Source organism: Camponotus vicinus, unplaced genomic scaffold (genome assembly GCF_025532165.1).
Source record: "Camponotus vicinus isolate PSW18456_S1 unplaced genomic scaffold, iyCamVici1.0 SCAF_4, whole genome shotgun sequence".
NCBI classification, from domain to species: Eukaryota; Metazoa; Arthropoda; class Insecta; order Hymenoptera; family Formicidae; genus Camponotus; species Camponotus vicinus.
In genome coordinates, this window is record NW_028141976.1 from 10,073,690 (window position 1) to 10,099,895 (window position 26,206).

The 26,206-nt window shown below is 32.7% G+C and overlaps 1 protein-coding gene and 1 long non-coding RNA gene across 7 annotated transcripts; one reads left to right on the forward strand and one right to left on the reverse strand.

Annotated features, from left to right (window-relative positions):
- Nucleotides 1-87: 87 nt before the first annotated feature.
- On the reverse strand, nt 88-26,087 carry LOC145971155 (carboxyl-terminal PDZ ligand of neuronal nitric oxide synthase protein). 6 transcript variants are annotated; one of them, XM_083098512.1, is made up of 12 exons: nt 25,411-26,087; nt 21,093-21,240; nt 14,916-14,987; nt 14,732-14,821; nt 13,862-13,923; nt 13,490-13,598; nt 5,387-5,594; nt 5,085-5,209; nt 4,439-4,624; nt 3,113-3,298; nt 1,667-1,942; nt 88-1,248 (listed from the first exon to the last, which is right to left on the reverse strand). In XM_083098512.1, the coding sequence occupies exons 2-12, from the start codon at nt 21,198-21,200 to the stop codon at nt 772-774; spliced, it is 1,899 nt and encodes a 632-aa protein (XP_082954638.1). In that variant the 5' UTR covers nt 21,201-21,240; nt 25,411-26,087; the 3' UTR covers nt 88-771. The 6 variants fall into 6 exon arrangements, with proteins under 6 accessions (XP_082954638.1, XP_082954642.1, XP_082954643.1 ...); XM_083098516.1 differs by lacking the exons at nt 13,490-13,598; nt 13,862-13,923; nt 14,732-14,821; ... (1 more) ...; nt 21,093-21,240; nt 25,411-26,087 and adding exons at nt 5,855-6,316; nt 8,891-8,951; nt 12,031-12,165; XM_083098517.1 differs by lacking the exons at nt 13,490-13,598; nt 13,862-13,923; nt 14,732-14,821; ... (1 more) ...; nt 21,093-21,240; nt 25,411-26,087 and adding exons at nt 5,855-6,316; nt 8,891-8,951; nt 11,856-11,874.
- Nucleotides 11,957-21,422, forward strand: LOC145971158 (uncharacterized). Its single transcript, XR_014438785.1, has 3 exons — nt 11,957-12,466; nt 20,670-20,794; nt 20,916-21,422. It is a non-coding gene; the product is annotated as an uncharacterized LOC145971158 (long non-coding RNA).
- Nucleotides 26,088-26,206: the final 119 nt, after the last annotated feature.

Below are 26,206 nucleotides of genomic sequence, written 5' to 3' on the forward strand. Positions count from 1 at the left end.
TTATGACTTTGATCGCGCACAAGGAAAGTCTAATTATAATATCGCATTAGATACACAAAAGGATGGAAAAAAGATAATAAATACGTATTGTACTCTGCGAGAGATCATACGCGTTTCTCTCTTTTTTTATTTACATTACTTAAAAATATACTGAAAATAAATTCTCTTGACAATTGGTACTTTTGGCACAGGCTCGTCCGCTAGATGACGATTCTCACACGAGAGTACGCTACATATATCGGTATACATATTCACGATTCGTCTCTTTGGATACTCGCGGGAGACATACATGAGATATAAATCCACTAAATTTCTCGAACGCGATTATCATTTCAATTTTTACAAACACTCCACAGATGTTACTTCCATAAGATACAAACAATTGTACGATCCATTGAATTTTACACGTTTGTCGTAAGAATCTACTACAATGATTTATTGACTATATTGAACGACGTTTGTATGACTTATCGATAAAATTTATATTAGTAATAAATTTTGTTTGATAAAATTTATTCGGATGTTTTTCTAAAATCCAATTTGAAGCATTGGAAAATTATATTATCTTTACACTCCGAATATATTATTCAAAAAGTTTATGCGACTGAAAAGGAAAAAATGCAAACTCTGTTATATCCATTTAAACCAAAGATCCTCGAATCGCGCATATATAATTTCTTCATAATTTATAACTAACGAGGACATATGTGCACAACGTGATAATTCCGGGACAAAAATTATCAACACATTATTGTACCAAATAATTTCCAGTCACTTGGTCGTGTGACGAGCCCAGGCTGTTCGCTGCATCTCGCTCATCAGATCGTTACGCGAGGGTAATCGAGCGCTCGTTGTGCGAGAAGGCGGTGGACCTGAAGTTCGCAGAATGGTCGCTAGACTTTTCGGTGCATTATTCTTATTATCGTGCGCGCCTTGAACTATTGAACTTTGCCTCGGACTCGTTTTCTTGGCCGTATCGTCTACGCGTTTGCCTTGCGGCGGTGGATCCAGGATTATCGGAGGTATATCGCAATCCTGTAGATTCGAGCGTTCCTGTTTGACTTTAGCCTCGGCTATCGAATGAGTTATATTCCTATCACATGGCAACGGTTTTATAAAATGTTGATGCGCGTCTGAACTATCCATTCCATAGTTGTCGAGCTTGTGAGTCATGATTGGCGACGAGGAGAAGCTGTTCGGTTGAGAAACCCGCAAGGATGCTGAGTTTGGGGACAATTGGGCTGAATTCTATATTCAAAATATATAAAATAAATAAAATTATATAAAATTTATATGATAGAGAAATTTTTTAAACATTAAAATGATATTAATAAATTGCTCTTCTTCAACTAGCATAAAAAAATTTATCCTAGTAAACATTGTTAATATTTTAATATATTAATATATTAATATTTTAATCCTAGTAAACATTGTTAATATATTAATATATTAATATATTAATATTTTAATAATATATTAATATTATTAAAAATAATAAAACGGAATATTACAAGTAATGTACATAAATATTACTAGTAAGTTATTGATTAATTACATAATTTCCCATTTATAAATGTAATATAACATATATTATATCCTTATTATATTACATTGTTATCGTAGTTATATTTCGTATAAATCCAGGTGATAACGAGGAATCACTCACCGTTGGTCCACCGCACGGAGGTAAAAGCAGATTTGGACCCATCGCGTACGGCGATGGTGTATTGTAAGGCGATCTTTGGGGCTGAAACGGACTTAGGTTGTGCAGTCTTTCCAACAGCTGTGTTTGGAATTGTAATTGATCCGCGGTGGTATTATTACCCTGGATACCCATGGCGTTGAGACCGCCGGAATAGAGTGTATCCGGCAGATATGAGCAGTAAGGAAAGGTCGGTGGATCCAGCTCCCATGGCGAGCTCTGACCTCCGGTCCGTTGGCACTACACTCGAGAAGACGTAGTTTAGGGAACAAGATCTCTCAAAATCCGCGATGTATTCAAAAGAGAGAGAGGCGAATATTTGTCTCTCACTTTTTTCTCTCATATGTTTATTCTTATAATTATGTATTGTGCATATATCTTATACACAAATATATATGATCCCGTTTGCAATTTTGAATATTTAATCGTTAATTTATCTAATAATTTATTTGTGAGATATATATGCAAATTTTTAAATTTATATGTTAACTAGAAAAATTCTTTTTTTGGAACATTTTTTTCTATTTATATTTTTTATGTATCTCTCTTTGTGTTCTTACCTCTTTCAATTCTTAAATGCTTTGTCAGATATTATGGATTCAAGTATTGCGATGTCTGATTAGGATTTTGCTCTTATACGGACAGATCTTGAGTAATGAGAGATAAAACATTACCTAGCATTGGTTGGCAGCGTGTACTCCGAAATCCCGTGCGAAGACCTGTTAGACAACACCGTCATACTGGTGCTTAATTGTTATTATATTAGTCGTTATTATATTAGTCGTTTTTTAGGATGAAAAAACTCATTTTTTCTCACTATTAGATACCTCGAATCTAAACGTGTAAGTAATTAAGAGAAGAGATATACGCAACGCACGCTGCGTTAATCAAATCACTCGCATCATACAAGACTTTCACTTTTACTTTTATCGATGTTAGTATCAGCAAGCTTTTTGACTTGTATTTTTTGCGCCGTGAGGGCAGAGGCGCAAATACTCGCGCAAATAATACAAATAGTTGAGGCTACGGCTGTTTTCGACGTCTTATCGGCACCAAACGAAAACGCCTAAAACATAGCGCGTGCATTGCTAAATATGATTCATCTGAGCACCAGAAAGAACGAATTTCATTCGGACTCGCATCACAATCGGTGTAATATAGTGTAGTGAGTGCAAAACAAAAAATTTGTATATATGTATAAAATATTTTATTATAAAGTTAAAAAAGGTGAGAGGAAAATCTCGGTACAAAAAGGGCGTTAATATTAAATAGAGGGAAAAATAAAAAGAAAAATACAAAATGCATTCTGTTAGACGTTAATTGAGAGATGCAACTCTCGATCAGTCCAGGTGCTTCGCTTCCATGCTCCACCGGAATACTCCGGTGTCATGGAATTCGATAGAGCGTTACCTGGCCGAGGCTCGACAGATCGGGAGCCGCCGTATTCTGTTGCATGGATGCGGGCGTACTCGGTATTTGCGACTGCGAAGTGACGTGACCACCGGAAACACGTTCCTGTTCCCTCAGGTGGCTCACCAGCGCGCTTATATGTTCTAGCAATTCCTTATTTTGCACTAGGAGTTGGTGTGTCCTCGCCTAAAAAAGAAGAAATCTGTGTCTGAGTGAAAAATTTCAGTTGCCACAATTCCGTTTTATTGAAACTGATGAGATTAAAGTAGACATTTTTCATCAAATTTACTTTCTTGTCGTTTCGATAGATATATTTAATTTATAATTTTATCCCCAAAAACAATAAAATGGTAAAAACAATGTTCATCAAATATACTATTAGGTGTATAAATAAGTTGTCTATTATTTTTCTAATATTTTTTAAATAAGTTTTTTACTAGTTTTCTACTATTTTGAAATTCAATGTTTATTAATAAATTATACATGTAATACAATTTAATCATGAAAGTAATCCCCATCATTATTTCATCTTTCAAATTATAAAGTTCGGATCGATAGGAAGTTTGGTCTTTACTTGCGAATTCATTAAGCCATTAAAACCATTATCTTATTTCTTTTTGACATTTCTCAATTTTTTATTAGATAAGGCGCTGTATCAATAAGAATCATTAGGAGTTTTTTCAAGTAATTTTGCCATATAAAACCGAGCAAGATATATGAAGGTATGATTAAATATAAATTACTTGAACTAAACAAAACAGTAATTGCAGATTGCTATTATCACAATTATTTCGTTTGAGCGATGTGAGTTATAGAATAAAATAATTCCTACGGAGAAAAATTATTGCCCAGTTAAATTTTTGCATGATAATGCTCGGCCTCATGAAATTACTAAAGACATTGAAATTTGAGTGGTTCTTTGCTTTATTCATATACTAGCGCCTTCAAATAATAATTTTTTTCGACCGATGTAGCATGCCTTATCTGACAAAAAATTTATAAATGTCGAAGAAATAGCTTTATGAATTCATCGCAAGTAAAGACCAGACTTTCTATCGATCCGAAATCTATAACTTATCAGAAAGATGGAAGGAAATGCTGAAAAATAAAATTACTTTCATGATTGAATTGTATATATATAATTTGCTAAAAACATTGAATTTTATAAAAGATAGAGGGAAACTTATTTATACCCCTAATAAATTATTCTGCTACTTTAATAAGTTATATTAGACTATACAATGAGATGAATTAATCAATCAATGATGTAGACAAGTGCTGGGCAAAATATTTATGCATTCTGGTAATTGATTCATTTATTTATACCTGAGCTTCGACGCGCGCTGCCGTTTCCGCCGCAAGTTGATCTTGAAGAAGTCGTGCATGGGCAACGGCAGCTCTGGTTTGTTGACTCTGTTGCTCCAAACGTTCACGTAAAAGCTGTATTTCGTGCTTTAGAGCTGTTAATTCGCCACCCACCAATAAACCTCCGCACTCGGAAGTTACCGTGCCCTGTAAAAAAGAGAGAAAAAATAAATAAATCGATACCTCCCTCCTCCTCCTCCCTCTCTCTCTCTCTCTCTCTCTCTCTCTATATATATATATATATATAGTTATAATTAAACTGGAGAGGACCGATCAAAAAAAAAAAATATATATATATATATATATAAGAAACGAATAGACGTGATGTAGACGTAAGAGTTGTTTCGAAGCGTCGAAATTGCATCTTGTTGAAATCCATGAGCAAATTATATTGTTGCGCAAGGAGACGCTTTAAAATTTATGAGGCGTACCCCGACGAAATAAACTTGGAAAGTGATAAACAATGTGCTACCGTAGAGCAAAACAGTTTTCAGTAACGAGCCATCTTATTTTAAGACTTTGACTCCTTCGTAGTTGCCAAAGTACTTTACAAAGTATCCTTTAAAATAGCACACGCTCTCCGATCTATATTCTTGATAAATCTTACCGATGGTGACTGTCTGATCGGTGAGGTAGAGGTGGTTGTCGCCGGCCCGTCATGCGATCGAAGTAAACAGGTAACGGACGTTTGCTCGGGAACCGAATCTTCAGTATCCCCCAATAACGATATGTCTGAAAGACGAGACAGGAATTACCGCATAATTATAAATAAAAGTAGAGATGGAAACTTAAAAAAAGGGTACAAATTTCTCATTGAAAATGATTTTTTTATATTAACATTCTTTCGCCATAATTTCAAGAATTAAGATAACGAGACGAAATGCATCGATTATGAATAGCTCAATTCACCTTTATGCACCGGTGGCGGAGAGGGTTGAGATTGCTCGTTGGGAATCTCGTCTTGGTCCTCGTAAACATCACCGTGGTAATTCTCACCGTGGCTCTCCCCGTCTTTGTCTCCTCGAGGATCGCGATCCTCCGTGGCATTATTTATACTTAATTTATGGCACACTTCGAAAGCTTGCCCGACCGTTCTGACCACCCTCATCGCTTGACTCTAATCAAGTAAGATTAATTTATTTATTTTATCTTTATTTAGAGTTTTGGTGCGTATAATGTTGAATTACTATAATACAAATACTACAAAAATTATAAAATTTCAAAGAATGCGCAAAATATTACGTGAATTTTTCCTACATCGGTCATATTTATAACAATTTTATTCATCGAGTTTTGTTATCCCTTCGATAAAATCGGAGGAGAATGTTTTTTTTTTCTTTAATAAAAAGCCGAAGGAAAGATGCGCGCATCCTTTACCTCGAGCTCGTCGAGATCCTCGTTCTCTTCCTCAAAAGGATTCTCGTCGAAGCTGAGATCGACGCTGTTTTGCGCTTGCAATAGCTTGGGCCGTACCGAAGGTTTGCGCATTTTCAAGTAATTGAAGATCTCCCTCGAAGGTTCTTTGAAGGAGAGCTTCTTGCGCGGCCTAGGTATAGTCTCGAAGCCCAGGGGACTGGCAGGGCCAGGGCTGTTGGTTGACATTGAGAATTCGGTCGAAGCCATCGCCGACTTGAACGAGTTTTTCAGCATGGCTCTCATGGGCGATCCCACGATTTTTTTTTTCACAATTCGCCTCGAATTTTCGCGTGTTCACAGCTGCGGATGCTGTCATCCATCTCGGCAGCAATCTCATCAACTACATTTTCTTTTTCTTTGTTTAGACGATGTTCGTCACGACGCGCACCGTTTACTTTGAAAGTTTCTTTGAACTTATTTCAGCTTGTCGAGGTCATGAAGAAAGAATAAACAGGTATGAAATTTTATTTACCGAGTGAATCGCAAATATATAATGTGTGTGTGAAATGAAATATTGAAGATAGAGTTTCTTTTCATTCCAATTCTCAGCTACTAAAAATTTTATAATTTAATTAAATACAACAAATCTGCAAAATCTGGAGAGATTTGAGTCGTGACATTTTAATTCTCAACAGTTTTTTCTTTCAATGTAGTCTGTAATCTAAAAAAGTCCGTTAAAATCCTTAATTAAAGTTAAAATAGTCCGTTAAAATCCCTTAATTAAAGTTAAAATAAAGTGTCACAATTCATTTTCACATGTTTTCAAAAGTTTAACAATAATGAAAAGACTTGATTTTCAATCAAATCAAAATATTAATAAAACTCTAAATGTAAAAATACAGAATTTCGCTGATATTAAGAATATTAAGAACATTAATGATAATATTAAGAATAGTAATGTGCCAGTTTAAAATAGAAAATTAATTTTTCTCTAAATTTGATTAATGTATACGAATTTTACTTGACCCACGTACCAAATATAAATAAATCTTAATTTGAAAGTTTTTAATAAACCCTTCTTTATTCCTTGAAGATTATTTTCGATCGTTAATTATTCCCACTATTAAAGCCTCCAGATTTTCCATAATCTTAAGGTTGCACGAGATTAAGACTAGTCTTAATATTATCTTATCTTGTCACGAAATTCGAGACAAGATTTTTAATTAATTATTGAGGCAATACTAAAATTAAGATTGTCAAGATTATTGATCTTGTCAAAATTATTGATTTTTAAAAAACAATAAATATATACATTTGTAAAATAAATAAAAAAAATCACTATTATATGAATTTAACAAATTTTATTTAATAAATAAAAACATGTTAACAAATTTAAAAACAACTAATACAATGAAAAAAATAAACAATATAAAATTTTACACGATTATTTAGATGCACAAAACTTTGCACATGTATGTGATTCCCTGAAATTGTGTATGTGAGCTTTGCTTTCTGGCATCACTGTATGCAACTATTTTTTCATAAAGACAACAAATATATGTATATAATATTTTGGAAGTAAACGAATAACACATTAAATAATAATGTTATCTTAAATTATATTATAAAGATTATGATAAATATATTATTTCTAATAATTCTTCAATACTAGATAAAAATTGTTAGCAAATTGAGATAAAACAATATGAAATTTTTATTACAAAGATTCACGTAAAATCAAGACGAAATTTAAGTTTTTGATAACCAATACAATATCTTTATGAACATATTTGTCTTGTTTTAAGTCTAGTACAATCTACGCAATGCTTTGAAAATAAGATAATTATCCTAAGTGTTTCTCTCGTACATTGATTGAAAAATCAACTTTATTATAAACATGTTATTAATATTTCAGAGATAACGACTTTGTTTATATCGAAAATAATAAAAAATATATTTCTACCCGGTGTCTTATATGTAAACATATAATTGTACAAACTCTAAATTGTAATCTCCATATAAAATAACAATGTTTATTCCTACAACGTTGATATGCAAGAAGCGAAATGGCCGTTTATGCTGACACGAATTATATTAGGAAAACATTTACAAATGTCTAAAATGCATTATCTTTGACGCGCAAGTGCTGCAATAGTAATGGCATAATAACGATGCATCACTGACAGATAGATTAAGGGTGATCATAACTCAATACAGAACGTCGCGGATATATTTTACACTTGGATTGAAGAAGACAAAAGTCCATCTAATGTAGATTGAAATAATTAATGTTGGCATATGATCTGTTCGTCGTTTTCATTTGTATAAATAGTCGTGACTATTCAATTTGGCAAATCCCCCATTAAATTGTGCGTAATTTTAAAATGCATACATCGCTTCCACGAAGACTGTCGCGTATATTGCATACGCGCGTTGTTCGTCAATTTTTCATCACGTCACTTGACAATCGACTTTTATGTTTAATTTAAATAGAGAAAATTAGGGAATTTCATTCGAAAATTTTCAGATTAAAAAAAGAAAAAATATACATTTGAAAAGTGACACACTATAGATATGCATCTTTCATCTATCTAGATACTTGGATCGTGTGGACTTTACATCCACATCGTTTTCACATCGATAAAAGAAGACTAATGTCAGGCATTAGAGGTGATGTAATTTGGAATTTAATTTAGTAATTAATTAATTAAATAATTAATAAAATAATTAATTAAATTTATTTCCATCTACCTATTTGAAAGAATATATAATGTTTTGTCTTTGATTTCTATTTCGTTTTAATACCTTACATCACAGTCTGCAGCCTCTTACTTTATTTTAATTTTTAAATTAAATTTAATATTTAATAAATTTGATAATTTGAATTTTAAAATAAGCGCCCAATATATTTTTATAATCTTTTATCATTTTGAAAGAGTGACTAGATACTATAAAAAAACCAATGTGATATCATGTAATCAATGTAAGATGTATGTTTAAGATTTAATATAATAATAAGATTTAATTATGAGGTGAATATAAATTAAATGTAAATACCATCAATAAGTAGATACAAATCTCTTCCCGTAAAGCGCATGTTGCCAAGGTCCTGCTTTCACTTTTTTAATAATGAAAATTATTAAAACAGACACACACACATATGCACTACATCAATCATCACGTATATCTTAATATATCACTAAGTCCGATTGAAAAAATATTCTTCTCTTATACATATCTCTCTCGTCGAAGACATTCTGTTACGTATCGCGACGTTCATAAACCTCTTATGCCGTCATGTTACCGTAATCTCGTAATCAGACGATCCCACATCCCGTTTCTCGTTTTTCCGTACATCTTCCAATTTTCGAACGTGTCCAATCACTTCCTCGGGAACCGGCGATCCATCAGGACTGTCCGCGTTTTACGGCGCGTGGTTGCGTCCGAAGTCATTCTATCGGGATATCGGGAGGAATCCAGGGAGAAAGGGAGGAAAAAGAGGAAATGACGCGTGAAAGAGGGGAAAATAGAAGCGGTTTGTGTATAAGCGGGGCCTCGTGTATAAACGGGGAACGCGAGAGCCGAAGTTAACCGTGCGGCTTCCTATCGCGGTTTCTTAGCCGGCGACGTTCAGAGGCGCGCTTCGCCGGATTTTTCCTCCGAGTTTATTTATAATCGCATTAATATTCTCGCTTTCGGCCCGCTCAATGGCACTTTTCCATCTCTCTCTCTATATCTCCGTCGATCCCTTCCTCTATCTCTTTCTCTTTGTCTATCTTGATAACCCAAATTTCCAGCTCTCGCTTACAATTAATCGATCTATTTTATTTAGGATAAGTGCATGAAATCCTGCGAACGTCATATCCTTCTTTTTTTTAAAACGAAACAAGAAAGTGGAACGTTGTCGATTTATTAAATAACTTCTTCTAATTGGAGCAGCAAATAGAAAGTAGATGTGGTAAATAGTAGAAGGAGAATTTACTGAAGGATTTAAATAAGGTTTTTGTATTATGCAAGAATCGTAGTCACGATCTGCGTAGAATAAAAATGTTGGAATAAATTGTTCTTGCGAATTAATTGCATCGAGAGCATCTACAATAACATTCTGCAATTCTCATTGTGATTTTTTTAAAATTTAATTTTCTAATATTATTTTAACAACAAAGCATTGATCCTACCGAAACTGTTTAATATTGTGATTTAATATTGTGTAATATTTGATCTCAATTCAGTAATATAATTTTTATTTTTTTATGTATATTAAATTTTAGGATTGCAATTGAAATACCAAACTTAATAATGTCTTAGCTTGTTTCGAAATTCGAGGCGAGATCAAGATTTTTAATTAGTTATCATAAGAATATCAAAACAAAAACCAATAAGATTGTCAAGATTGTCAAGATTATTGATTTTTCAAAAAAAGCTAAAATGTATGTACATTTGTATATTAGATGAGAAAAAAATCACTGTATTATACCGTCATTGTCACTGTTAAGTCGCTATATATACGAACTTAAAAAATTTTATTTAATAAATAATAAATTTTATTTAATAAAAGTTTATTTAGAAAGATTATTTCATAAATAAAAACTTTTATTTAATAAATAAAAAATATTTATATTAACAAATTAGAAATAATACAATAAACAAAATAAAATGTAAAATTTTACACAATTATTTAACCATATAAAACTTTGCGACACATGTACGCGATTCACTGATTGCGTGCATATGAGCCTTTTCATAAAGTAACGAAAATGTATACATTTTGTATTTTAGAAAATAAACCCAACAAATGACATACAAATAATTATTACATTATAAAGATTATATTAAATATTATTTTAAACAATATTATTCAGTACTACATAAAAATTGTTAATAAAATCGAAACAAAACAATACAAGACAAGGTGTTTTTGCTACAAAAATTCATAAAGAACAAGAGAAGATTTAAGTTTTCGAAAATTTTCAATACCAATCCAATATTTTTACAAATATATATTATTTTGCCTTGAATCTTATGCACGACCCCACATTTTATATTTTTCAGATCTATTACGGCGACTTTTCTGTCACACATTCTTTCGATATCGCGCTAAGATTAACTAGCTTAATAGTTTCCTCCTCCATCCGAAAATTGAACGGGCGAATGGGCTGAAGAGAATGCGGAAAGCGAGACGTGCGCTCGAAATTTGCACGAAACGCTATTCTATAGCCGACCCCGACGATGCAGCACGTCATTTAAGGTCGACCGAGGTCGGGACTCCTATGTCCCCCGACTGATAAATTATATATTGTCGCGTGTCAAGCGCGTTTTCTGTGACAATTCGCAATTATCTTACATAGCTCCTACTGCGGGCCTATCGACCAATAAGCAAACGTAACAAATTCGCCTGCAAAAATCCTCTGGATCTCTACGCATAATAATATGCAAAAATTATATTCTCGAACTGCAAACTATATACATATTATAAAGTGAAATTATATTATTAGCATAAAATTGGGTAGGTAGAAAGAATCTATAAAATTCAACTTCTAAAGAGGACTAGAGCTTAAAAGCCCGAGCTTTTACATGAATAAGAATAGAAATTCCGTCCATTAGAAGAACAAGCACAATTCTATTGTCCTGAAGAATTGATATAAAAGTTGAGGGTAGTATAAACAGGACTAGAGATGGGAACCAGTGAAAGCTTTTTGGAAGTTTCGCCCGCGAGTTTAAAACTTCGTTCAGGCTGGATATTTCTGCGGCATCCTAGATATATCGTCTTCTATAGTCGTCGGTTATTTCTGGATTCACCCAGATTTTCAAAGCGACCGGAATCCCCAAATAATCAACAAAGGGGACGAGGGAAGACCTCTATGTTTACCGATAAGTATCGAAGATATTTAGAGAGAAGCGCGGTATTACATAATAAGAATATATACGTACAACAGAGAGAGAGAGAGAGAGAGAGAGAGAGAGAGAGAGAAAGAGAGAGAGAGAGAGAGAGAGAGAGAGAGAGAGAGAGAGAGACTCATACCGAGTGAATCAAAATTCTTCTTTCCATTTCTTCCCTTCACAAACACGCACACACGCACGCGACACACATACACACACGTGCAGTACAGTGAATATATTGGAAGCTTGATTCCTCTTTTTCTAAAACATTAGTATTTACATACGAAAGTTGCAAGAATAAAAAAAATTGTTAATACGTGTGTCGTAGATAAGCAAGGATGTGCCTTTCTCGAGGCATTAATAGAGACAAATTTCCGGATCTAAGAAACCGCCAGCGTGCGTCGCGAAAGATCGTATCCCGGCCTATATCGGACTATTTTAATAACCCGGTGCCAAACGGCACCGAACCGCTACTGCAAATACATACACGACAAAACGATACGTCCCCTCCTCCCCCGCGAGGCTTCTAGTCCGGTCCAACATCCCTCCACCCACGAAAAGGCGAAAATAATACGCTCTCTCTCTACTTTGACAGGGATGCAGCTCTCTTCTGGTTGCGGAGATCTCCACATCACCCTCCTCCTTTCGTACAGTCGCCACGTTGCGTCTCCACAACGGAGAAAAGATGCGGAGGGAGGAGGCGAGAGGGCGACCGCCAAGGAGTCCGGCGTTTATTTATAGATTTACAATAAAGTAAGTTGATAAAGCGCCAGGCGACGCGGGCTGCGTGAATTGTCGTATGTATATGCATGTATGTATATACAATTTACGCACGTGCACGACGCAATCTTACGCCGGCCAATAGTCACTCCGCCATGTGGAATAATAGATCCGCGAAAGTAGGAAAATGGACACGACAATTGTCTTCAGAAATTCCATACATTCATTTACTTGAATATAGAATATGTGTATTGAGTCTCACACACACATTACATATATACAGTATCGATCAAAAGTATTGCATCACTTATAAAAACAGAAAAGTTACTTTAATTAATAAAAACATATATATTATTTTATTTTATCAAATTTTATTTTATTACTGTTATTTTATGCTTTCATATAGCAATAATTAAAAATTATAACAAATAATAACAGTAAATATTAAATTGATGATTCTTGAAAATAGCCTCCCTTTGCATGCATTCTTGACATTCTTGACAATTTTTTGAAAGTTGTTATTGTGTGATATAATACAGCATGTTTACAAATATTTTCACAATTGTTTTTTGTTAATGTTAATATTAAAACATGTTAATATTAAAATAAATATTAAAATAAACGTTAATATTAAAACATGTTAATATTAAAATATAATAAATAAAATATAATTTGATAATATTTATATATATTTTTATTCATTAAAATAACGACTTCCCTGTTTCTATAAGTGATGCAACACTTTGGTGAGATACTGTATATTTAATTCCTCTTCTCTTTTTTCTTGATTTTCTTGATTTTTAATTTTCTTGATTTTAATTCAATCGATTTTGACTTCTTTTTAAACATATAATTGCTGTACAAAAAGCGAGGTAAAACAAATGAAAGTAAATCCTCCAAAAATAATAATCAATTCATATCACGTATTCCTATTCGTAAATTCATAAATTTCTTTCCAGCTTACAAAGTCTGAGATTATGACCGATGTAGGAAATTTTTGATAACATCGAGAATTAATCAAATTATTGTTGTGCATAGATAAAAATTGCGACTTACCTTCTTGCTAGATTTGAAGACATTACATTTAAACGTATTGCTGCTCCCATCACGGGCGATATAACTAAATATCTTTAAATCGTGGCTATCGTGCGAGACGTAGAATATCCTGGAAAAGAAATACAGTCGCTTTTTGTTTTATTCAAAAATTGTATTATTTTCGAGCGATATCTTTGATAGAAAAATACGCAAATTTTATTTGTATTTTCTCAATAATTAATTATTAGCCAAGAAAGAACGCAAAAATGATACATCTAATATAATATATTGTTTCGTATAATTATAAAGTAATTCAAGAATAGTAAATAAATCAGGAAAAGAGATTGGCAGTGGTAAATTAAGCGATAGCGAGCAAATACAACGCCAACTCACCTGTAAATCGGATGATGCATCAGATATATTTTATTCTCATCCATCCATTGCTGCTGTTTCTTCTGCAAAAACAATAGCGAGCCATTATAGCAATCATTCGAGAATATAGTTTAGCTAATATTGGCTATTACTGCTATCTGCTAATGTATACAGTATCGAAAATATATGACACTCATGTGTATCGGAGCGAATACAACGTGGCAATTGTCCAAAATCATTTCTCGTTATAAATTGCAACTGTTACGAAATTGCGCGTCATTGGACGCGTGTGATTTTTCCCTTGAGACATTCGCGGAAAACGATGATCTTCCTCTTACGCGGGCTTTGCGAAAATTTTACGTTCGATCTCACTAAAAAAGAATTTTGTACCGATTTTGCTTACGATAATTGAACGAAAAATAAATATATCTTTTATTTTGAAAATTCTGACGATATCCTTTGATGAAAAGACGTGTAAAAAGATACATTTTATTTTTATCATAATTTTACGAGAAACAAAAGTCAGCTGATTTCAATCAAAAAGGATCTTTTATAAAAATGTTGTCCTCATCAAAACATTTCAAACTTTTTATTTTAACGGATGCTTAAATGCTCGAATCTGCGTCGGTGTTCGAATGTACATCTTCCTTTTTCGCTTCTTTAAATTATGTGATATATCATCGTGAGTCTAGCAGACTCATCTTGTCTAGTTACATATGTGAGGATTAACTTATCCGGTGAAGAGTTAATAAGTTAACGCGTTCAACCCAATTAAGTCTATATGCTAACATACATATATATATATATATATATATATATATATATATTAAGTCTATATGCTAACACATATGATACTGGGAAACATTATATACTGGATAACATATTATTTACTTTCTTTTTCCGTAAGGTCACTTTCAGCCCGTCCACCGAGACTTCCAGTGTCACTTTCTTCTTCTTGATCCCTTTGGCCTTAAACTCGTACTGCGGATCAAACAAATCCAGATTAATCGGATGAGATACGAGGACAGTTAAACCATAGTGTTCTTCGTAACTAGGTTAATTAGCTATTACTCACGCGGATTCTTCGCATCGCCGCCACGATCTCCACTCGGCTAGTCGGTCGCGGAACCTCCATAGAACCAATGAACTGAAATACATAAGAAGAAGGTATAGTGTCATCACACACTGACAATTGGTGACGCGAATACATTCCTTCCTTTTGGATAAATTGTATTTATTATACCTTGATAAATTTCAGTGCAACATTCTCTTTCTTTAATCTATTTCTCTTTTTTAATACGAAGAAGTTAAAATTAATCTTCTCAAATCTTTCAAACCTGATCTCTGATTTATACTAATGTCACTGGACTTTTTCAAACCAGAAGTAATTGTAATATGTAAGTGATAACTTCTTATCCTCGGATAAAATTAATCGCTTCTGAGAATTTAAATGTCACGAATTATGGTAAGATTTTGATGAGGACAGCACGAACCGCCCCATTTGTACATGCAACGATAAACATACACGTTATGTGGTTGCCATAATCATAGCGCGGGAGGACCGCCATACTAGGGTTGTATAAGACTCGAGACAAGACAATATTCATAAATAATATTGTATTGATATTGGAAATTTTTTCGAAAACTTAAATATTAATCTTGGTCTTGGATGAATCTTTGTAGCAAAAATTTCACTTTCTATTGCCTTTTCTCCATTTTATTAACAATTTTTATTTAATACTGAACAATTGTTTAAAATAATAAAATAAATAAATGTAATAAATAATAAAATAAATAAATAAATAAATGTAATAAATAATAAAATAAAAAAATAAAATTAATGTTTAATATAATCTTTGATTTGAGATAATTATTATTATATTTATGTGTCATTTGTTTAAAATTCTTCTTAAAATATATATTAAATGTAAATATATATTCGCTTTACAAAAATTTGCTTACAATAATATCAGAATGCAGATACACATACAATCAGAGAACATGTCGTACGCAAAGTTTTATATAGCTAAATAATTTTGTAAAATTTTATATTGTTTATTTTATTTATTGCTAAATTTGTTAATATAAATGTTTTTATTTATTAAATAAAACTTTTTATTTATTATCTATTATTATTTATTCTTATAATCTTTTTACTTTTTTAATAAATTTTTTATTTATTAAATAAAATTTTTTAAATTCATATAATGCAATGTGACTTTTTTCTTTTCTGATGTACAAATATACATATTTTAGCTTTTTTTTAAAAACCAATAATTCTGACAAGACTCGTAATCTCTTGATAATGTTAGTCTTGTACTGTCTCGATAATTAATTAAGAATCTTGTCTCAATCTTGTCTTGAATTTCAAGACAAGACAAGACACTATCAAGACCAGTCTTGGTATCTCGTGCAACCCTACGTTCTGACACGATCTGTATTTAGAATTCCCTCATTGAAGCCGATGGTCTTAGCCACGTGTTCGTTCGGATGATTCTACGTACACGTGGTATTCTCCCACGCACATACTTACGACAGAGTCTTTCTTCGTAAAAATTTGCGATCGATAAGCGAATGACGACAGCGCATGAGGAAAAGTGCTTGCGTACTAGCTGAAAATTTTCGCGTTGCGAAATTTTGTCGCTCTTTCATCCCTCGTCCATCGTTATAACGTACCGCGCGCATAGAAAAACTTTTACTCTTTGAAAAATCGATGTACAATATACTGGATATCGAAAGAGAAATTCCGTTTCGCTTCAGGATATTTCCTACTTTATAACTTTATAAGAAATATGCACAGTACGCGGATGGAATATTAATAGCGCAAATTCTCTAGTATATCGATCTGCATTTATACCCCACTAAGCACTAAATGTAAGCATCGGATTCTCAAGTCATGATAATGTAGTGCGCTCAGTTTTCATATCAGACGAAGCAAATTCAGAAGATCAAGGCGGCTTCTGGCACTAGAAGTAAAATACACTGAACATAATAATTCGTACTCGTTTAATTATTCCTTCGTCTCGATTACTTCGACTCGTTTAATTTTATGAGTGTATTATTAAATTTTTATTAATTAAAATTATTACATTAAATAAAATTTAATAGATACAAAATTGATGATTGAAGATGAAATGTATAAAATTATTTTTATCAACGCTAATGGGAAAATATTATTTGCAGATATCCGTTACTGAAAAAAAAATATTCGGAAGAGAAACGAAATTATAAATCTTATTCCATGATCAAGATATTGCATCTATCGACTTTTGGAATTAATTAACACGAATGATACAGCAAAGTCAAACGTATTGTATGTTAATTAAAAGTATAATTAATGTAAAATTAAGTTGCATGAAACGACTAACTTTGATATAAATTGCATAAACAACCCATTTATTCTTTTCTGCTGCTGACATAATAATTGCGGCTTTGTATACTAATTGTAAGATGAATAATCGATGAAGTGCACAAATTGAAACGATATTCTCATTGTTAGTCATGGCAAATTTATGTTACACTGATTACGATACTATAGCAAAACTGAATTGTTATCTCGAAAACTCTAAAAGATTTTGTAAGGTAACTTAAAAGACACGTCCTTTAGATTGATTTCTTAAATTATGTTTCGTGAAATTTTAAGAGACATTTGCTAATATATGTATATATGATAAGATAAATATGTACAACATATTTAGAGTGTCTCGAAATCATCCCATGGATGTCCTTTTAGGAGTAAATTTTCTGGTCAATTTAGAGACAATTCTTTCTTGGCCAAAATATACATACACAGTAAAAATTGTGCATCCATATATTAAAATTTTCTTGCGTTACCACGTTTTGATTAGTACTTTAATGTAAAATTAACATACAACTTATATGTTATTATTTTTATAACTTTTTCATGTGTTTACATTTATGTCAATTTCAACTTAACACTTTGTATATGTTTCTTAGAAATGAAATTTTGTGTTTTTTTAACACAATCATTTTAAACAATCAACATGTCTCAAAGTCAATTTAACATTCTAAGAAAAGTTAAATCTTCAAATAATTTTGAATTTTGACATACAAAATAATCAAATTTACTAAAATCAAATGTTTTTATTACAAATAATTTCAGTTAAAATAATTCTATTATATGTTAATGTCCTACAACAATTCTTACTAGTTATTATAACTATTTTTTCACGTAATTTTTAATTAATTTGTTATTTTTCCATTACACTTAAAGTCACAATAACAAAAATAAATGTAAAGTATTGTGTCAATTATTTAACATTTTTAGTTTATCAATAACATAGGACGAATGAGTTATTTTAACTTAAAATTTAGTGGACTTTCTGGGACATGTGAAAAATGTTATAATTAACATTTTATTTTTTACTGTGTACAATATGCAAAATATATCTTGAAATTTTTCGGAGATTTATCCGTAACTCTGAGCAATTCTTTTTATGAAAAAAATTAATTTTCGAGTTTTCTCTGGTGCTTTTAAGATACAGACATAATGGCGTCTCGTTGTATATGTGCACATGTTTCATTTGTTGTTTTTTCTTGAAATTTTATTTTTACGATATTTTTTTAGATAGTATCGAGAAGAAAAAAAAACATAAATGAAATATCGCTCAGAGTTTCATGAACTGAGAAGGTTTTACGAGAGACGCTGATTTAAACATCTTCTTTAAAAATATGATCTTAACATGTATGTTTTCCGGACCTTCCGAGTGTTCGGGGTAAGCGTGAATTTCGCATCACAAACGCGGCGCACAAAAAGCTTTAACCTTTCTCAGGAGAGAAGTACCACCGAAATAAACACGTGCGCGATGTGTGATGACGTCACACGGAGAGCGCGGTGGTCCAAAAATAAGTCGCCGGTATCGCGCTGTCGTCGCAATTGTTGCACCATCGATACGCGCGACGATGTTTAAATATTATTATTATTATTCTCTCCATTGGGATTGATATATTCGAGTTGTTTAAATTTCGTCACGTAGAGAAAACGTCAGATATATTTCATCACGACAGAGTATCCGCTGATGAAATTAGAGTTACACGAGACACTAAGACTAATTTTGATATTGCCTTGTCTTGAAATTTGAAACAAGATCAAAACAAGATTTTTAATTAGTCAACAATACTAAGATTAAATACTAAGATTAAGATATTGTCAAGATTACTGATTTAAAAAAAAAACTAAAATATATATATTTGTAAATTATAAATGAGAAAAAAATTATTATACGAGCTTAACAAATTTTATTTAATAAATAAAAACATTTATATTAATAGAATTAAAAACATATATTAATAAAATAAACAAAATATAATAAATATATTAAAATAAAAATATATTTGAAATATAATAAATATATTAATAAAATATATATAAGCAAAATAAACAATATAAAATTTTACACAATTATTCAACAAAACTTTGTGTGTATATTGTATAAAGTTATATTAAGTATTATTTTAAATAATTTTTTAGTATTAGATAAAAATTGTTAATAAAATTGAGATAATGCGAAATTTTTGCTACAAAGATTCACTTAAGATTAAGACAAGACTTAAGACTTTTCGAAAATCTTCAATACCAATACAATACTTTGATGAATATCTTGTGCAATTCTAGGCGGAAATTCTGTCCTCTTTTTGCGTTACGTTAAACCCGTAATCGGCTCCTATTGGTGACTAAATACAGTTTCCATTGCGAATAAATCGCTACAGGTTTTTATTTCCTAATGTGAAATAATATATGCAGAGACACTAAACACACATTTTCTTCCTACATAGCTTTCGAGAATTCATTGATAGATACGTATGTTGTATTTTTTTATCGTCTCCAAAGTTGCCCCAGTATTAAAATTGGTCTTTTCCCCTTTTCTTCCATATCTATTATATGTACAATAATATTATGTAGCGCAGTACTTTACCAAAGGAAAAATAGAAGAAAGGTGCGAAACTCTTTTTCAACGCACCATGGCAAAACAGATGCTTCCGTTCCCATCGCTTGTTGGAAGAGCGAAGCACATGAAGTTTATAGTCGACATACATTTTCCTCTGACGCGAGACGCTATCGACCGTTACTATTTTCTCAAAGTGCGCACAGTTTATGAAAGAGTTCTTGCAATTAGAAATTCACATTTATGGCTAATCATTATTGGAGCAATTTAATGGCATTGCAAAGCAAGTCGGATATTATTCGAGCATGAACGAATTTTATATCAATTTATAACATCGTTCATTTTATTTCATTGCCAAACATTCGACGATCTTTTTCACAGACTGATATATATTATTCCTTAAGAACACTCAGCTTAATCTAGCGGAAAAATTGATAATTTTTTTCACATTATATTTTTTATACTATATTTTTTTAATATGGTATTTTATTGATATTTAAAAATAGTATGTCAATATTTTTAAATATTCAAAGTATTCAAGTATTATATTATATTTTTTTGAATATGGTGTTTTATTGATATTTAAAAATAGTATGTCAATATTTTTAAATATTCAAAATATTCAAGTATGTCAATATTTTAAATATTCAAAAATGCATGACTGTGACATGCTGATCCTCGTGTGTAATTGAAGTAAAAAAATTCGGTCTAGTTTTATATTTTGTAGGATATTTTTAGGATACTGAATTCTGTTAGAATTAAAAAATTTTTTTCTGATTTTTAATAGAAATATTTCAGCAAAATTAATCAGCGAAATATCTAATCTTAAAATAAGATACTATATTTTATTATTTTTCAATTAGATCCAGTATCCCAAGGATATCCTATAGAATATAAATCTAGATAGTTTCTTTATATTTCAGATAATTACACGAAGAGCAGTACACGACACCATCAAACCATGCATTTATGAACACGCTACGCGCAGAGGCTCGTATTCAACAGAAAAGCTAAAAATACTGACATTTAAACATCAACAAAAACACATGTAAGGTGCCAAAAAATCAATTTCTTTATTATTCTTTAGAAAAGATTCCTAAAAATTATCAACTTTTCATACTGCTAAAGTAGACTAGGTCCTTAGGTATTTCTTTTATGCCTCTTTATAGAAAATTCCCATCTTTAGTGCAATCTCTCGGACTGAATTAGAGGATGGGAGAGTGGAAATCTGAAAACGGAAGACTCGCGAGAGATGCGTCTCGGATCGGCGAGCGTAAAACAAACTCACCGGAAAGGGAGAAAAACGAACGCGAACCCGAAGTGGATAAGAAATCACTCCAGATTACCTTGGCGTGGAACACGATTCCGCGATGGAACGCCTCCTCGCTGTGCAGCGGTATTCGCGTGTCGTACTCGTCATTATGTACGAGGTTGTACTGCTTCTTAGAGGGCATGCTGAGCCCAGCTGCATTCGACTATGCTCGTCCAGCCTGGCTGCAATTATAATCAACGACCCATTAGCATTTTTATGCGTAAGGATAAACGCTCCTTAACGTATAACTTATTTTCATCGAACAAGTATAAGGCAGAGGAACGTGGAACGTCGCAAGAAATTCTATTGTATATACTTTGAAAACTTTTTATAGCTAAATATATTTTTAATGGCTAAAAATGTATACTGCAAGTCTTATAATAAATACGATAAAAACGCGTCTTCACGTTTCGCACAATTTTTCGCAGCATGTTATAGGATTCTCGAGTCATTGCTATTTAATTTTTTTACAGTGTGCTTTCTATAAAAATTTACAAAAATTATATATTACTCTAAAAATGAAGGGAGAGCATTTAAATCATGTATAACGTTTCCTTTCTGGAAAATTGGAATAATGTTTTATGAGAAGTAATAATATACAGGGTGTTTCTTAAAGTCTTATAAGTGCGAAAAATTTTAGGAGAAGATTCTTTGTCGAAAATTAAGGGGGGTTTTTCATATAAACATTAAAAAGTTCTAATAAAAAATTGAATAGGGGTTGCTAGTTTCATCCCCTTATAATAATATGGGAGGCTGAAAAAAATATTAATAAATAACCTTTTTACTAGTAGAAAATATCCACTTAATTTCATTTCTTTAACTTGTTCCAAATTTGAAAAAAAAATAAAAACCTAATTTTTACTCTCATTTTTGGAGGAGTGTAATTCCACAAGAAGGGATGTAGGAGTATATGTTTATATGAAAAATCCTCCCTTAATTTTCGATAAAGAATCATCTCCTAAATTTTTTCGCATTTATTAAGAAATGTATATATCTTGATTTTTTAAGAATAGTTTTTTAAAAGTCGGAGAGTTGAGAATAAGTAAATCGAAGCAACAGCGAGCGTGATACATGCATGCAAGTAATATCACGTTCGTGATCGGGCTACGTATGCAGTCATTTGGCACTTAAAGAATACACGATAGCTTGCAAGTACTGATTTTCTATCGTAAACACACGTTACTGTTCCATTCACGAAATACACATTTAAGCGCATAGTTCACTCAGACAACGACTTAATTTACGTGATTTGCCATAGTGTTACCAAAGCGCAAATAAGAGAAAATAGTTTGGAAAAGTTTCGTTAATTTTTTTATATAAAGATATACTTCGATTTTTTACAAAATATTATATTATATTAATAAGTATAGTTAGTTAGGAGATAATATTTGTATTTGCAAATACTTTTTTGAAACAGTAATGTATTTTCGTGTACATTTAAAAAAATGTTTTGTTGATGTAGGTAAACTTCTAGGTGTTGTAACAAAAATTTATCGCTATTTTTTGTATCTGTTAGAATATTGTTTGTAACATGTAGAATTTTTAGCAGCAAATTCTAGTAATACTTTTTAACAAATTTAGATCCCATTGTCAAATATTAAGTACTGCATCAGATAAATGAATTTCAAGGCTATAATTAGAATGATCTTTATGAGAAATAATTTTTCTGTATACCCCATAGTCAAATTTTATTAACAAGTTTAATTAGCCTTAATTTGCATAAGCATCATAAAAAGACTTTCTAATTTTTTCTTACTGACAATTTATATATAAGTTCTGTCTTTGTCATTTAAATTGATTAAGTGCAAAACATATATGATATCACAGTATTTTCTAATCATTTAATTACCTCAGTTAATTTTTCATACCTAGAAAATTAATGCTGTAATTAATACTGCAAAACTATTTTTTGGGGCAAATATTGACAGGGTGTTTACTCACATTTTATTTTAAAAAAATCCTCATTTTCCAAGTATTTTTATTCAAAATTTCATTTTTATTGCATACGTTTTTAACGTTTTTCACTCATATATAGAAAAGACACAAAACCTCTTAAGTTTCACGTGCTAAATTTGTAAATGTACTAATAAAAACTGAATAACTTTCGTAAGATAAATATTTTTCACTTGCATAATATTTTAATTTTTTTATCACTAAAAATTATAATAGAAAAAATATGTACTGCATGTTCAATATTTCGTTAAAACATTGAATATATAACCAGAGATAGAAATATATTTATAATATATTTTAAAAGCATAATTCATTTGGCTTGCCAATTATTTCAATATAAGAACAAAATTATCAAAGAGAGAGGATTTTTTCAAAAATTCCCTCAGTTCTAGTAAAATTCCATGAGAATTTCCTGGCTTTTTTAAATACAAAAAAGTCCAAGAATTCCAGATTTTCTATATTTTTCAAAGGAGAGTAAATTATCTGAATAAACGATTTATCTTTCTAAATAATCCATAAGTCGCAATAATTTATTAAAGAAAGAAGAACGCACAAAATGTGAGAGGGAAACTATAGATTCAACGTGAGATATATGCATGGTGTGTGCATTCACACAAACAATTCTGAATGTCAGAACCTTACACTTAAAAAATGGTCTTGCAACTATAGCAACAATTTTTTAGGTATGAAAAAATAAGAAGATAAATAATTAGCAAAAAAAATGTAATATCGCAAATGTTTTGCACTTAATCAATCTAAATGATAGAGATAGAATTTATACTGAACTGTTAATGAAATTTAGAAAAGAAAAGAATTTTTATGGTATATTAAGGCTAATTAAAGTTATAAAGTTTAACTGTGATGCACAGAAAAAACGTTTCTCACAAAAATCATTCTATAGCACGGAAATCCATATTCATCCAATGATTAATGATTAATATTTGGCAATGATTAATATTTGGCAATGGAAATTAAATTCGCCGAAAAGTATTACTACAGAATTTGCTGCTAATAAATCCTATAAATGCAAGCATGTTCAGGCAGATGCAAGAAGTAGCGATAAATATTGCGAAATAAAGGAAGAAATAAAATAGCTGAAAATGTACCTATCATCAAAACATTTTTTCAAGTGTGAGTTTTTGTTTCCTCTTAATAAATACACGTGTCATTGCTCGCGTCGTTGAAAAAAAAAGTTCAAGAAAGTTAAAGTAAAATCTTATCCAGAGAATCACACACGCGAGAATCTCTGCCTGCGTCGCTTCTTGCACCGCAGCATCAAGACGCGCATCATCGCGGGATGCCCAAGTGCTTTGTGCACGCGCACCTGAGCTAAGCGACGTTCATATCGGTGCAGCGCGACGAACAAAGGATGATACGACGCTTACGGATGCAGCAGGCGCCGTCGAAGAAATGCGCAGCGATTGCACGTGCAACGCATACGTACAAAGGGATGGAGCTGCTCGAATCATCTGTTTGTGAGAGCTCCGAGAGTGCGAGATTTTAAATACGAACTGATAATAAACAGTACTTTTTTAATCGAGTTACTTCCCATACAGCACAGAACATTGCAGCAATATTGCAGCAATGTTGCTGCAATGTTACAACAATATTAATAATATTGCAACAATATTGCGACAATATTGCAATGTTGCTGCAATGTTACAACAATATTAATAATATTGCAGCAATATTGCGGCAATATTGCAATGTTGCTGCAATGTTACAACAATATTAATAATATTGCAGCAATATTGCGGCAATATTGCAATGTTGCTGCAATATTACAACAATATTAATAATATTGCTACAATATTCTGTGCTGTATGGGTCAGGTTGAAAAAGACAAAAAGATAAAAATCATATAATTTATAGAATTATTAAAAAATTATTAAAAAAGAAATAAATTACAATTCTCGTCGAATCGCTTTGATCGAACGTCAAGCAGACCCGTACAGCACAAACCACACATTGCAGCAATATTGCAGCAATATTGCCGCAATATTGCCGCAATGTAACAATGGTCTGTGCCCATACAGCACAGAATATCGCAGCAATATTATTAATATTGTTGTAATAATAACATTGCAATATTGCCGCAATATTGCTGCAATTTTCTGTGCTGTATGTCAACCAGCTGATGGATCGACGCCTTTTTAGCTGATGGACCGTTGTTGTCACATTTATAAATAATACGTGGGAGCTGAAAGATCAAAGATCTCTCGCTGCCACGGGCAACCACGTGTTCTCCCCGCGTGAGTTCGGTGAACCGTAAAGAGACTCGGTCTCTCGAAGAGAGCGGATTCTTTCGGAGCGCGATTCATTCGAGCTTAGAAAAAAAACGGGGGAGGGGGAGGACATAGAGAGAAGGGAGGACATAGAGAATCCAGAGAAACTCTTACCTAAAAGCTGATTGGACGATCGGCCGGCGTTGGTTCTCATTAACCTGACAGGTGATGCGTATCCTCCTCGGCGAGCAACGGCCGGATGACGGTCCTCGCGCGAAAAATCAATCCCGCATGTGTGAACGCAGCCTTACGGTGGCGGGTAGAGGCCGGTCAGACGAGAGGGATACGCTCGCGCACGCATTCGGGTCTCGCTGTAATAAAGGCGGCGAAAAACCACCGACGACGAGCCATACCACACACACACGCAGCCTCTCTCGCTCGCGCGGCCAGGTAGACAAGCTGCCCCTTCCTCTCCCTCTCTCTCTCTCTCTCTCTCTCTCTTTCTCTTCTCTCTCTTCTCGAAAAGAAGAGGAACAGGAACGGATGACAGGAACGGCTCGATCACTCACCGGATGTATACAGAGAATTCTGCTCCGAACGTACGTCACCGAAGTCAGGAATAAAAGTCACGGGGCGATATCATCCGCTCGGAGAACCGCGAAGAACCGCGCCACCGAGCTTAACCAGGCACTCGACGGCACTCCCGAGTCACTCGCGACGAGACGAGGGATTCTCGGCCGAGAGAGGGAAAAAAAAAAGAGGATGCATCGCACCGAGAGAGCCTGTATATAACCGGCCTGCGCCGGCAGCGCGCGCACTGCCTTGGAAGCCGACCGGTCCCCGCGTGCGAGGTCGCGAACCGACGACGCTCCCGGGGAGGCGAGGTGTTTACCTCTCTCCCGTTGAAAGGGTACGCGCGCGCTCGACGCGGCGCGCATGCGTGGACCACTTACCCGCGCAATTTTTTTCC